Here is a 15318-nt window from a genome sequence, read left to right on the forward strand (position 1 = left end):
AGTTGGTAACAGTCTGAAGGACAAAGGTTTTTAAATGAACTGAGTAAAATGCAGTGGGAACTTTCCAGCGGGCTGGCGCAGATGTTGCTGTCAGAAACTTGACTCAACCATTGAGAAGGTTTGGCAGCACCTTCACAGAACAGCCTGTTCGAGTCTGCCTTCTCTTGGCCAGCCTGCTGAGAGTGGGCTTGTCTGCTTAAGCCAGGAGCACACTTGAAGACTTTTAAAATCCTGACTGACTGTGAAAACACTCAGCATCACACATGCCAAATTTAACAGTTTGGCAGATTATTGTTGTACATAAGTGCACTGGGTTCAGATTTTCAGAGCGTACCAGCTAAGAATACAAGGAAAAGTCCAGATTTGTTCAGAATACGTTGAAACATTAATGAAGGAGCTAACTTTGTTGCTCCTTTGAAGGGAAACAGATTCGGCAGTGGTAACGTATATTATTTTCAGTACAGACTTATCACAGTCTTGGAAGTAAGTCCTCATGGCCAAAGTGAAGTTAGTACAGAATTTATTCTACATTTCTATTGTCAACAAATACAATGAAAAGACCAAAACCAACCACGTGTTAATCCACCTCTCAATACCTTTGAACAATTCTTTACCCAAACAGAAGTAAACAGGGCATCTGTTGAGGACTATTTTCAGTGGTGGATTAATACACAATTGGTGCACTAGTGAGTATTTGCATATTTGTTGACAGTAAGGAAAATATAGAATATCACCAGAATCATCCTTCAGTGTGTTCCAGGCTTTAGTTTCAGATTAACAACCACCACCACACAGTTTTACAAAAGCTGTTTAAACACTGACTGTAATTAAATTCTTTTTGTCAACTCCCAGGCTCAGTATGAGAACCCTCCTCACATCTACGCTCTAGCAGATAACATGTACAGAAACATGATGATCGACCGTGAGAACCAGTGTGTCATCATCAGGTAAGACTTAAATAACATAATTTTCCACGTTCTTCACATATCATGAACTAATGACTTGTGTCAGCCAAAATATGTAGTAGCAGAGAAGTTCTTTATTTAATATGATATCTCTTATGCTCAGTTTGTCCCTTGACCTCTTGTGTAAGTGAGTAAAATTTCTAAATATGCAGGACGGGGAGAGAGTGAGACAAAGACTGGAGATAGTAATCTGTGCAATGTGATCTGTGAGATGTCATAATGAAGCTGAACTGCTGCTGAGCCAGTATAGGTCACGATAATAGTTGGGAGGGGAACAGGGGAACAGACCTAACAGGTTCCACCACATCATTTGGCACAGTTGACTTTCTTTGGTGTTTTTCGATCATATCATCTTCAGCTTTGTTTAAAGGCAAGGTAAGGAAAATGCCCTAATGCCCAAACACGAAAACAATGCAGAGTTCACAGCTGGATCAGGCCTCTGTTAACTCAGGATGTGAGACGGAAACAAAGCAACTGTTATAGTGGCTATTTCTGAAGAACTTCCTGGTTTAAAAAAACAGGAAGAACACCTGCTTGATCTTTGGTCCTGAACCACTCTCTCCTCATGTATTTGGGGATTCTTTAAGTACTTTAACAGTCTGTTTGAGTTTGTTGGTGAATGTGTTTTAAGCTACAGAGCTGTATAGGGAAAAGTGTGGTGTCATGATTGGGGCTTTATGCTATGGCTATGGTCCAGTCACCTGAGCAGCGTGGTTACTATAGTGCTTACCTCATGATGAATGACCCCTGCTTCAGCACTTTCACCCGTTGTTTGGACAGCCAGCAATTGCTAGTTCAGTTTCCCACATAAAGGCACTGAGGTGGACTTTGTGATTGACTAAATCAGCAAACAAAAGCATGGAAGTGGTTTTATGATGAACCAGGTCTCAGCAAACAAAGGCAGCTATGAACTGCTGGCCAGGCAGTGTGGTCAGCATCGGCCTGTGCTAGCGCTTTTTCACATTTACTAAGAAAATGTGTGAATTAACTGTAAGGGGAATTCAGGATGAAGTGGTTTTGACTACACTTGTTGGGAAATTGTGACTTTCCCCGTTTTTGTTCAATTTCAACACGCCTCTCAGTTTATCTGTTGCCATCTACTTACTACAGCATGTGACTGATGTGACTATGCTCAGAAATCTCGAGCTGGTATGTGTAGTTGGTGTTATCAGTTTGGCACTCCTCATCAAACTATTAGATGACATCAGGCCCATGACATCTTCCAAAAGTTTGAGAACCAACTTCTTCACATCTCCTCCCAGGACAAATAAGACCATGGTCCTGTTAGAAAAACATTTTTGTGTTCCTTAAAGGGGGATTCATTTTCAGTCTTTCTGTCAGCATGTCACCCAAACAACAGCTCCATAATCCTATAAAAAGCAGGTTTTTTCAGTGTTGGCTGGACCCCTATTTTTTTCTCCTTGTTTTTTTAATGATCGTCCATGAGCTCATTTCCAGACTTGGCTGTGCCAGAGCTGGGTTTGTTATAATAAGACCAGTTTTAAAAAGGACAATGTGTATTGAGAGATTGCCAAGCCCAAGCCCAATAGTATTTATGTAAGTGGCTTTTTCATTTAATTTCCTTCTCAAATTGATCTACTATATTATCAGTCATATCTATGGCTTTTGACCCTTTACTGATGTTTCCTTGTTTTGAAATTGGAAAACTTACCTACATCTAAATTTGGCATATCAATCTGCCACCTTTTATAGGAATTAAATTATTTGGATGTAAATCAACAAGATATTTAAAATAAGTTGGATTATATTGTTTTGGATAAATAACCAAAGTGCAAGGAAAAGGGCCCATCTTGTTCTTAATATCTGCTGACTCACCAATTTTCAACCTGAACTATTTTATGTATGTATAAAAAAATAATCTAAGCTATGATCTAAACTCAACATTACACTTACTAGCTTTTTTGAGCTTTTAACCACATCTCTCACAGCCTTCTTCACTCACGTGATAATAGTTGGTCATATATGGAGAGGGGAATCATCCCGAGCTGTCGACTGACTCTTGGTCGATAACTTTGATCCCATCCCAGCTGAAGTGAGTCCATCTCGTTTCACAGATGTAATGTTCCCCACAGCTGGTGCACGTGACGTTGTACGCCACTCCAGTCCTTTTCTCCTCCTTAACTGAGGGCAGCAAATGAATTATTTTAGGTTAAACGGATGATTGATTGTTCTGCTTTGAAATGGCCGACTCAGCAGTTCATAGACTGTATCAGTCAAATGTCTGACTCCTGTTGGCTTGACCAAACACTGGAGCAGAAAATGAGGCCTGGTCAGCAAACACTGAACTTAAGCATGTGTGTAAAACAACAATAAAAGGAGGTGAGGGCGGCATGGAGTAACACTTCTGCTACCAAGCATGTGTCATCATACGATATGTCACATTAATCCTTTTCTACACTGCACATAGATTACCATTTTGAAAGCCCAGATGGTATCAGTACTCCTCCTCCTGTTAGAGCCATTATAAATAAAAATCCACAATGTGAAGGAAATCTATTATCATGTGTCTGCTTCACCCAGTCTGCTCATTTTCTTTCCTAAAATTGGCTGTATTAAAAAAAAAACTGCTTTAACAAAGGTATAGCTTCAAAAGTCTGCACAAACACAAACTGGTTGATTGTTTGTTCGTCATTTAAAGTTTGACGAGAGATTTCAAATTCCCCAACTCCATCCTCTTGTTTTGGACTGGTAGATTGAGCCTTAAAACAGATGGACAAAGGCTCCTGTAGCTTGAATACAAGGAGAGGTTGATGTTTTTAAGGTGCGAGGCAAAATCTTAAGAGTCTGCTTGAACTTACTGGACGTACAACTTCAACTAGTTCTGTGGGAACGCGGTGCACCTAAAACCGCTGGAACTAGAACTCAGTGTTGGCTGTGCATCCTCCTCATGGCTAGTGGCTGTAATGCCTCATGAAAGTTAATGTTTAATCCTCCCTGCTTCTGCATTGCATTTTTAAGTCATGTCCTTGTTTGGTTAATAAATCTCTGCGGAAGTTAACAATGCCTTTCAGCACTTTAGCTCCTTAACAATGAGACTCGCCCCTCTGAGGACTCGGAATGGGACTCAAACTCCCAGCAACTTGTGCTGAAAATAGCTCTTCAGAGAATAACTTGCAGGAGTAAAAACAATGCTCTCAGATGGAGCTCAGGAGGGTTTTCTGGCATTAAAACTTGATATGCTGAAACTCATCATATATTTGTTCCCCCGACTCTTGTTACTTGGGTCTTCTGCAGCGGGGTATCCCAGACAATGCTGAGGATTTGGAAGAAACGAGGAGGTATATAGGGGGGAGGGTTACAACCATATAGAGACTGCTGTGTAATAGAGTGGCTCTCATGACTTCCTCTGGCAGCCTCTAACAGTCTGCAGCTGTGTTTCTCACAGAGGCATTACCAACCTGACCCTACTTTAAGGCACAGAAAGAAAAACAGACTCCACTGTCATGCGCTGCCAAACCACATATGTCAAAATAAGTATGACCCTGGCAAAGTGAAAGGCAAGGAGGAAAATAGACAAGTGTAGGGTGAGGGAAGAGAGATATGGGAAAAAAATCTGTAAATGTGACAAAACAGAATAAATGTCCTTATTACTGCAGCATTCATCTGCCCAGATGTGCTGTAGCCAATCACTCATTTAGCGTCTTGAGTTGAAATTTGCTTCTAGTTGCTTCTAATTGTACAAAATACATGTTGGTTGATATAGAAAATGGAGGTTGTACACATGAAATCTGTTTATTCAGCAGATTCACTGTGACTGAACGTCCAGCTCATCTTTGCTTAGGTGGAAACACAAATACACACTGACACATACATAAACCTGCAAAGTGGTGAATTGCAATTATGAATGCAACAGTTGTGACTTGACTTAAAGCAGATTTTGACCATTCAAATGAGGAATATGTACATATAATATCTTGATAGGTTGGATCTCAAAAGTAACCTCAAATATCATCATGTCAGTATTTACCGCATTCAGTAGCTCTAAGCCTCCTGTTTGCTGCTGTGTGTTCAGAAAAAACATGTAAACAAACCACCTACAGCTTGAAAAAACATAATCAGAAGTGTGTTTTTGAATATGAATGTACAGTAAAGATCTGCGCTCTACTCTCTTCCTTATGAAGTGTAATGCACAGGTGGTAAATGCTTAAAGTATTATTTAATTGACATATGTTATTTGTTCGACATCAGACCACACGCAGGCGGCAGTGATACATTGTCATAAGACTGATTAGGCAACAAGATTAAAACGCACAATAGCTGCCATAGGCTATAATACCAAAGAACCACTCAGGTGCACATGCCTCACTTAACCTGATGTCTGAGCATATACTCATGTGTCTCATTCCGTCTCTTTTTCAGTGGAGAGAGCGGAGCAGGGAAGACTGTGGCGGCCAAATATATCATGGGCTACATCTCCAGAGTGTCAGGGGGTGGACCCAGAGTACAGGTGAGACAAGCTGCTTTTTCTTCTCTCATGTAAAAGATGCATGAAACATTTTGAGATTTCTTTTAGATGTTGATGTGCACAGATTGAGTATTACATTATGTTGTTGTACTCAAATCTTTTGTTCTGAACTGATAGTAAAAATCAATACTAAGGGAAATTAAAATCAAATTAAATGTGAAAAACTTGAGGGGATATTAGTTGAAAATGAATATATTACTGCTCCACAAATGCGTTGCTAAAGCTGAAACTCCCCGTATAATGACAGGAAAAGCATTTGCAAAATTCATTTATTAAGGAAAAATCTGGTCAGTGACTTTCTCCCAGCATCCATACTTGAAGTCTGTGGATGGTTTCCTCATCATCACTTTCAGTGTAGTTAAAACGTATTGAATCATTCAACATGTGACTTTTCAAATTATATCATTCTAGATAAATAACAAAATAATTTATTATATTATAATTGGTCAGTCCTGCTTGTAGAATCATTAACAAATTGAGCATGATTTGTAATATCACTGCACACTTCTAACAACCTGTTGCTACTTCATTCCTGCACTTGCAACGCCCCTCACATCCAGTCCTCGTCTTATCACCCTCATCCTCATACAGTGCCCTGTTATCAGCCCATCAGCAGCCTCTTGTTCACCCAGCCCCCTTCAGCCACCTGGCAGCCCCCCAAACCGGCAGATGTCCAGTTCCTAAGCTCGATAAAGATCTAAAGTTTGATGAGGAAATGCCTGCACCATGATGGCAGTGGGATTTTTTTTTTTTTTTTTTTTCTACATTTAATCCACTCAGAGCCGCTTCTACCAAGTCAACATCAGAAATCATCTTCAGGCTTGAGATTTAACAGTAAAGCTGGTAGTCTGACTGGATAGACAAAAATATGCTATATTTATGGTATTATTATTGATTTAGGTGTCCAGAATGGCAAGTTATGGTATAAATGCACACTTCTGATGCAAGTTATAAAAATAACTTTTTATTGTTTGTTTAAACTAAGGTTGCTGTTACAGTGGAAAAAGTTCACCTCCTCTCCACCCCATCCGGTTCTGTTGAGCATCACTTCTCATTCACATGGTTCCCTTCAGCTTTGCACACACTGTGCGGTATGCTCAGTACATCACATGCATTCTTGTGCAATGTGTTGACGTTGTGTGTTCACGTGTCTGAGAACAGTTTTGAATAGATAATAATTTCCTGCCAGTAACACCTGTTCATCTGTCTGATCATTATCTTCTTCACAAAGACTAATCGTATCGATTAATATTCATACATCACAAAAAAAAATCTAAGTTCTGGATATAGAATATTTATTTTAACAACTTGAGGCCATGTTGGAAATGTATTTGTTACTTCAGTTGGATTCCATGTGTTTTGAAGCTCCATTAATTAATCGGTGCATGGTTTGTCTTGGAGGCATAAAATATGATAAAAAAAATAAATTAATAACCGTTTGGATATCTATAAATAACTGTAAGCGTAAAGGGCAGTGTTTATTTTTTTTCCTTTCATATGGGACTATGTTTAGTAACGCAAAAAAAATTCCAAGAAATAATTTCCACTCAACTTCTGTGTACAATAATGGAAGTGGGAGCAGCTCTGTCTGCCGTACAGATTTAAAACTCATGTGTTTGTGACATGCAGATGGCTCACAGGAAAGATAATGTCCTCCAGACTTTGTGTGTCTGTCTGTGGATGTGTATTTGTGTGCGAGTGTGTATCCATGTACACACACACATGCTCGTATTTGAGTGGAAAGTTCCAGAGATGCACAGACCAGCCTGTCAGCGAGGGTGTGAAGTGTGTGGTGTCTGTACCTGCTTCACAGACCGTCTGTGACGTAGCTAACAGCTCGTTGCTTCTGTCTCCTCGCAGCACGTCAAAGACATCATCCTGCAGTCCAACCCGCTGCTAGAGGCCTTTGGCAACGCCAAGACTGTGAGGAACAACAACTCCAGCAGATTTGTAAGGCTTTCATTTCACTTTTTGTGAATCAGTGTGTCTACCATCACGGCTCAATTCATGGTTCTTGTTATTGAAAGAAAACATCTGAAGTTAAAAATCTTCTTCCAAGGCCCCTTTTTTTTCAGCCTTGTGTTTTTCTTTGTGAGTGTGTGTCAAATCTGGTTTGCAGTGTAAGTGTGGATGACTCTGTAACACAGAAAAAAAAATGTAATAACTCACTCTAAATGCAAATCCTGTGTTGGTAAGAGATAAATACAAGCAGTAGGCGCTATTTACCCCACAATAATTTGAGGACTCAACTTTTTTGTGGCGTACCTTTGGATCCAAGTCGAATCTTTGAAAAAAACAAACATTTACAGTATTAGCTTTTCTTCTAATTTCTGTTTCATTGCATGAGGCAGCAAACCTCATGTGTGTCTTGGTTAACCAGAGCTGTGCTGTAAGGATAAAGTGCACAGAAAGACATACATGCAGAATCACTGAGGCACATCCTCTACTGTTTATAAAGGAAGTCAGTCAGCAAGGACTTAAAATTAAGGCAGAGCACATTTTTAAACAAAATAAACCGTTTCAGCTGAGTTTATCGGTTGTGTGTTCGGGTTAGCATACAAAGTAGAATTGTGTCACTGCTTGGGATATTTTTAGATGAAGTTTTTGGGAAAATACTTTTGTCACTAATAGCCTGAGATCACTACTTTTAAGGTACTTTTAAGGTCTTTGAATAAATAGTGTCTCTGTTCAGATTTGGGCTTCTGCTCTCAGCTTGACTGGAACAGATATTACATTACAGGCTTGTCTGGAGAAGAAAGCAAGACAAAAAGCAGGATCAGAAACGTGCACACACACACACACACACACACACACACACACACACCACCACCACCACCACCACCAGCAACCCTAGAACAGCCAGGTGCCAGTATTTCAGATCTTATAGCTCTGGCTTTAAGCATTATTGCAGCCCACTCCAATACTGAAAAAAAAACATGCTTTGATCCATCAGGGGAAATACTTTGAGATCCAGTTCAGCTCCGGTGGCGAACCAGACGGAGGGAAAATCTCCAACTTCCTTCTGGAGAAGTCACGTGTTGTCATGAGGAATCCTGGAGAAAGGAGTTTCCACATATTCTATCAGGTGAGACCTATTTTTTTAGCCTAAGAGTGAACGGGACACATTTGGCTCATGGAGAGGGTCTGTGAGGGAATTTCAGGACACATTGGACTAGATGTGCCATTTGGCTGCAGGAGGACGGTCAATCTGTTTTCGTTGTGTATGGCCTGAGGTCTCTGGAAAAGATAGAATTGTTAAGTTTTGCCATTGTACAATTTTCTTCACACACAGATGGAGCACATAAAATGCCTAAAAATGACATTACTGCAGGATTTGTGTTATGGCATGTCTATAACTGATGCATACACAGTTATACATTGATCTTTTCTGCTCTGAAGCTGATAGAAGGAGCCAGTGGAGAGCAGAAGAGCAGCCTGGGAATCACAAGCCTGGATTACTACACTTACCTCAATCAGTCTGGTTCCTACAAAGTGGACGACATCAATGATAAGAGTGACTTCCAGGAGACAACGGTACAGTCAGATCCCTTCTGTACAACTGGCAATAACTTACCACTCTCAGTGGTGTTTTGTATGTCTGTGAATCTCATACCAGTGTTCATGTGGCTCACAGTCTTCTCTTCACATTCCTCTCTCTCCTTACCAGTCCTCTTCTGTTTTCTTTTCCAACGATCTCCTCCTGCTTTTGTTTACCAGTCAAACCGCAACAGGAGTAATTAGAGGACATGAGCTAGGTACCGCAGGATTGAGTAAACCCATGCTGCGGCCGTGATTTAGCATGATTTTTTTCCCTGTGCTTTCTCAGCATGCCATGGATGTGATTGGCATCTCAGCGGAAGACCGCGCCATGGTGCTTCAGATTGTGGCTGGAGTCCTGCACCTGGGAAATATCAGTTTCAGGGAATCGGGCAACTACGCTGCCGTGGAGAGCGAAGAGTGTAAGTAGTCTCACACCAGGGCTTGTTCACACTGCCTTGTTTTGTGCTTAATGTGGTTCACACTAAAACAGGTAGCAACAACCACAGATCACATTAAAACTTTAATGAAAACAAACCTGGGCTATTTCTAGTTTGCTGTTTGTATTTAGCTGAGGGGACGCACCCCCCCCCCCCACACACACACACACACACACACACACACAAAACAAAAAGAAACAAAACAAATAAACTGTCAGTTAACTGCATGTGGATGGAAAAATGACTGAACTGCTAATTAATGTTAAGCTCAACAACAATGTTTCACTCCCCTTCAAAACAGTGGTGTGGTTAGCATGTTGTTGTTCAACCTCATCAGACTCAGAGGGAAAGTCTTAAGTCACAGGCACTTAGCGATTTTCAAAGAATAAAGCATTGAAATAAATATAAAATAAAAGTCTGCAGTCATGCTAGTGGCTATAACTGAGATTGTGAGTGTTGACTCTGAGGCTGTACCTGGGTACCTGAGCCTGTACCTGAGATAAAAGCTGAGCAAAGTTAAACTTTGACCTGATGGTGGTGCTAGAGAAAAAGTCAGGAAATCACAGTCATTGCAAGATCGTCCTCTGGGTACCATCAACGCTTGCACCAAATTTTTAGTCAATCTTTCTAATAGCTTGTTGTGTAGCTACTGAAGGCCGAAGTATTAAGTATTAAGTGGAAACTTTGACCCCTGAGGATGACGCTATAGAGATAGTCAGGAGGATTCACCAATCAAGTAGTTATCAAGTAGTTGCTGAGATATTTCAGTCTGGACCAAAGTGGTGGATGAACCAACGATGCCATCCATAGAGTCATTTCACTGGCGTGGCTACAATAACACAGATACAGTTGTATGGTTAAGACTGAGGCCAAAGACTATGGTGCTGATGTTCAGGTTGAGTTTGGGATGCGGTAAATCTCTTCTTCTCATTGCATTCATGCATCTCGGAATGTCTCTCGTCTCTTTAGTGTCCTGAGCTGCCCTTGTCTAGTTGGTTTTGGAGGATATTTTTCTCTCACCACTTTCACTCCCTAAAGTTTTATTGTGTTAATGCAGGGCTGCAGCCAACTGTCTGGAGTAATCCAAGACCAATGCTAGATTACCAGAAAATAAAACGCTATTATTGAAAGTCTGGGCATATTTCGTCAGAGACTAAAATTACTTGGAAAAATACTTCTCCCTCTGTCCCCTTCCCTCTCGCCTTCTCCTGCCTCATTTTATTCTCCCCCTTTTTTCCCTTCCTCCTTCCTTCTCGTGCTGTATCTGTATGATGCAGTGTACAAAGCCTTGGTCTGTTCTGTGCAGACGAAACAGCGGCACTTCGTAATCTCTGCCTTTCCTGTTCCCTCCAGTCTCACTTCCTGTGCGCTCAAACTGCACACTCGTACCACCGCTCTCCACACAAAAGTACACCAGCCAAGTTCACATAAATATCAACTCGCACTCAGCGAGAGCCAGTGCGTCATCTGTTGTTGAAAGAAATGTTGAGACTACTTGTGCTGATGATTTGGACATTATTAGACTGGTTGGGACATGAAGCAATTGAACCTGATAGTGATGTTTCGTAAATTTTGGTTTGGTAAGCATAAATGTTTTGACAAGAAAAAACATCTTGAACCCTTTTGTTCTAAACACTCCCTGTAAATTTTCTCCTAGTAGCTTCAAAATGATTCTGTTTGAGAACATTGCATATACTGCAGCATTTGCTTGTTCCAGTGCTCCATCAAATCTGCATATTGACTACAATATTCAAACCCCAGATACTGTCTGCATCGGTATGGATTAAAAAACAACATATATCATGTTAATTTGTGAACTTTAGAGGTGCTGGTATAGGTGGCCTTGTCACATTTGGAGAGAGCCAGGCTAGCTGTTTCCCCTTGTTTCCAGTCTCTATGCTAAGCTAAGCTAACCAGTTGGTGGCTGTAGCTTCATATTTAGTGCACAAACATGAGGTTGGTATCAATCCTCATCCAACTTTTGGACAAAAAAGTTTCCCAAAAAGGTCCAACTATTCCTTTAAAAACTGGATTGATAGAATAAATTCTTAACAAGCTAGAATGTTTGACAGTCTGACCAGGAAAATCTTACATAGACTGAAGGACTGCTTAGATATTCAAATGTCCAAAATTTTATTATTCAAACATTATTTTCAATGAGCGCTAAGCCGAGTCAATATTGTACAAGGAAATTGACAGAATTATTGTATGTGTTACATCATGTTGGGGTGAGTGAATCCACAAGCTTTGTAACACCTCTGTCCTGACGTAGCTCCCTCCCCATTATTCACTGGTGCTTTGACTAACAAATTTCCTGCAGGAGAACTTGTGCATTGTTCCTGAAATTCACATACACAATGCGTAAAAGCCTCCAGTATACAATCCATACCTTTCCTGCCGAATACAAAGGATGACTTTTCCTCATGATTTAAGCAGGCGTATGGTCAGTCACACCCTAAAGTCCCAAAAGGGGAGCTACTGCAGTGGTCTGATGCATTCCCAGACACAGTGAGTCTGCAGGCCTGAGAGCTATTTCCTTTTAGGGGAAGTGAGTCACTGTAATAAGGCAGGGAGGGGCTCTCAGGGGACAATATCAACGCCAGGTCAGGGGCAAATGATCTGTGGTGTGCACAACACTTTTTTTTTTCAAGGGTTAGCTCAGTGCTATTCTTCTATTCTGCACTCAACTGTAATTCAAAGCTCATCTGTGCTGGATTTTCTCCAGAGGATGTTTTGTTTCAGTGGTTTAGGATCGCCCCGCTTTTGTGGCTTTACCCTCTTAATGATAAGAGTAAATGCAGTGCAAAGTGTGTGTTGGAGCATTGGATTAGCAATGGCTGTCTGCTATGAAAAGGTTACACAAGGCAGCCTTTCAAATATATGCAGGCCTGCAAAATGATTTACATACTGGTTTTTAGAGAAATGGCTCTTTGCTATTTCAGAGCAGTACCCATTACTAACATGCTGCTTTCTTTCTCAGTTTGCCATAATAGCACAACAACAACCTAACATACCATAACAGTATGAACTAAAATAAATTGTTATATTCATTGCAAGTTATTTTCTGGATTAATAATTCAAACTATAAAATGTTGGAATATTGTGAAAAATGCCAATTATAATTTCCCAGTGTCCAAGGTGATGTCACCAAACGTCTTGTTTTGTCCAACCCACACACCAAAACTCAACGATACCATTTTACCGATAGATGAGACAAAGAAAAAAAGCAAATCATCACATTTTAGATGCTGAAAATTGGCAATGTCTGATCCTTTTGCTAAAAAACAAACCTTTTAAGATTATTTGAATATCAAAATAGTCTTTTTAGGGAATTTCTGGTGGTTGACTAATCGATTAGCCGAGTAATTGTTTGGCTGTAATGTCTGTGTCGCAACGATATACCCGTAGACAGGCTTAAAAAGACAATTTATCATATGTGGGTGATAATTCATGCAGAATCATGACTGTCCTGTAACATGTAGTTCATTCCAGCTGAGTGTTCACACTCTTTAAGGTTTTTCTGAGTTAGGAAAATTAACATTTGAAGTAACAAGTAACATTGCCTTTATTTACTTTCTGCCTTCTCTTCTTCTCTCTTTTCTCTTTTAATAGTTTTGGCCTTTCCTGCATTTCTGCTTGGAATTGACCAGAACCGTCTGAAGGAGAAACTGACAAGCAGGAAGATGGACAGCAAGTGGGGAAATGCAGTGGAATCTATTGACGTGACACTAAACGTGGAGCAGGCGTGTTACACTCGAGACGCCCTCTCCAAAGCCCTGCATTCACGTGTGTTTGACTACCTGGTCGAGGTATGATTGCACTGCTCTAAAGTTAATAAATGCAACACAATTTTCATTGGTAATAAAGCTGTGGAAATATAAACCTGTATTTCAGTAACAAAATTCTTTGATTTCAGTCCATCAACAAAGCCATGGTGAAGGATCATCAGGAGTTAAATATGGGCGTGTTGGACATTTATGGATTTGAAATTTTCCAAGTAAGTGTTTTTGCCTGTTTCCAAAGCTGACACATGCCCACTGGAATTTTACTCTGCACCAACGCAGAAATTAGATTAACAGGTTTTAACTTTGAGCATTTAAACAGATTAAACACAGAGGATGAGACTAATTTATAAAGCACGTGGATTAAGTCCCATCTCCTGATTGAGGCAGCAGACTTCAACATGCTTTTCTAATCTGATTACTTGTTTGTTTAGTTTGCTTAATGAGAAGTCCTGGACTTGTCCACAGGATTGGACAAACCAAATGGAAGTGCTTTTGTATTATGTTGGTTTACAAGGAGCTCTAGATCCTAATAACAAGATTGTTAGTGTGTACCATGACACTACATAACATTATCCACTGTAAAAAATATCTAATCTGCTCCGCTAGTTTTTTCTATCAGTTTGAATGTTTTTCTTTGTAAACACAATGTAAGTAAAGGTCAGCTGTATTTTCTATTAGACAGGAAGATGCAGAGCGCTGCTGCCTAAGGCTCAGGCTGAAGGTCCATTGTATCTACACAATATAACCCTTCTTTTATAGCTCCCGCTCCAAACAATGTCCACTGAGCCCAAAGATCTGCAGAGATCTGTACTCTACTGAAGATAAACTCACTCACGCTGTATGGATTGTATTAACCATGTTGTCTCTTCATTAGAAAAATGGATTTGAACAGTTCTGCATCAACTTTGTGAATGAGAAGCTCCAGCAGATATTCATTGAGCTGACTCTAAAGGCAGAACAGGTAATGCCCATCCACACTCTTCTTCTTTTTGGACCTTATTTTCAATTTCCAGCATCTTCAGATGTTTCCTGCTCTGACTCTGAGCTCTCGTTGTAGGAGGAGTACGTGCAAGAGGGCATCAAGTGGACTCCTATTGAGTACTTCAACAACAAGATTGTCTGCGATCTCATCGAGAGCAAAGTAAATAAATAATAATGTATTATAAACAAACTAGAGTTCACAACTCCAACTAAGGATGCACAATTCTTAATTATATTTTCTTTTGATAGAAATCTGAATGTGGATCTGAATATTCATTCAATCATCATCACATAATGAACAATGATGGGTAGATATAAAACAATAAGTTCATTAACAGAGGCATTTTTATGTCATTTTATAGTCCAAAGGATTAATTGGTTAATCAAGAAAGCAATCGTCAGATTAATCAATAATGGAAATAATCATTATTCCCTGCATCAACCCACTGTAACTGGAATATGAACAGTTAACAGTTTTTTTTCTAAGAAACATTTGTTAGTTTTATTGTCCTCAGATTGTTAACTGAGTTGCACAAGTTCCCGCCAAGTTTCTGCTCTGTTGTCATGACTTGCAGCTTAATATCCTCAAATGTGCCGACATGCCTCTTAATTTGATTTATCTGTCCCACTGAGAGGTCTAATCCATGAAATCCACAACAAGGGCTTTAAACAAGCCTCCATCTGAGAGGAGCAGGGGATCTGTATCAGTGCCTGACAGTCCAGCTCTTTACACCAGACCCACTTTAGTTAATCCAGTGACAGAGACTTGTGTTCTTTGAGTTGCAGACACTGTTACCACTGTGCAAACTGCAGGCCACTGATCAACTTTGGACATAATGGAGCCAAAGAGCAGAGTGTGAGAGTGATGTTTGAGAGAGTCATCCTTTAGATGCTCATTTAATGTCAAAAATAAAGATTCTTCATGTGTTTGTATGAAATATTTTTACACTTACTTATAGTTTGGTAAAAGATAATTTGGCCCAGTTGCTGAACTGAACCTTGATTTTCCATTATGTCAGACGGTTTTTCATAATACCCACTATTAGTCATCAACCTGTAATATTCTTCACATATTAGAGCTGCAGCTAACAACAGTTGTCAACACTGATTAATCAGCATGTTAA

The 15318-nt window shown here is 40.0% G+C and overlaps 1 protein-coding gene across 2 annotated transcripts in view; it reads left to right on the plus strand.

Annotated features, from left to right (window-relative positions):
* Positions 1–15318, plus strand: part of myo1ea (myosin IEa) — a 48406-nt gene that overhangs the window by 17135 nt on the left and 15953 nt on the right. For both annotated transcript variants that reach the window (XM_056390120.1, XM_056390043.1), the window contains exons 4-13: positions 853–947; positions 5346–5433; positions 7312–7401; positions 8405–8536; positions 8851–8985; positions 9278–9410; positions 13041–13237; positions 13345–13425; positions 14088–14174; positions 14271–14354. In XM_056390120.1, coding sequence (XP_056246095.1) covers positions 853–947; positions 5346–5433; positions 7312–7401; positions 8405–8536; positions 8851–8985; positions 9278–9410; positions 13041–13237; positions 13345–13425; positions 14088–14174; positions 14271–14354 — 1122 coding nt within the window. The remainder of the gene's footprint in view (positions 1–852; positions 948–5345; positions 5434–7311; positions 7402–8404; positions 8537–8850; positions 8986–9277; positions 9411–13040; positions 13238–13344; positions 13426–14087; positions 14175–14270; positions 14355–15318) is intronic.

Source organism: Seriola aureovittata, chromosome 1 (assembly GCF_021018895.1).
Source record: "Seriola aureovittata isolate HTS-2021-v1 ecotype China chromosome 1, ASM2101889v1, whole genome shotgun sequence".
In the NCBI taxonomy this organism is placed as follows: domain Eukaryota; kingdom Metazoa; phylum Chordata; class Actinopteri; order Carangiformes; family Carangidae; genus Seriola; species Seriola aureovittata.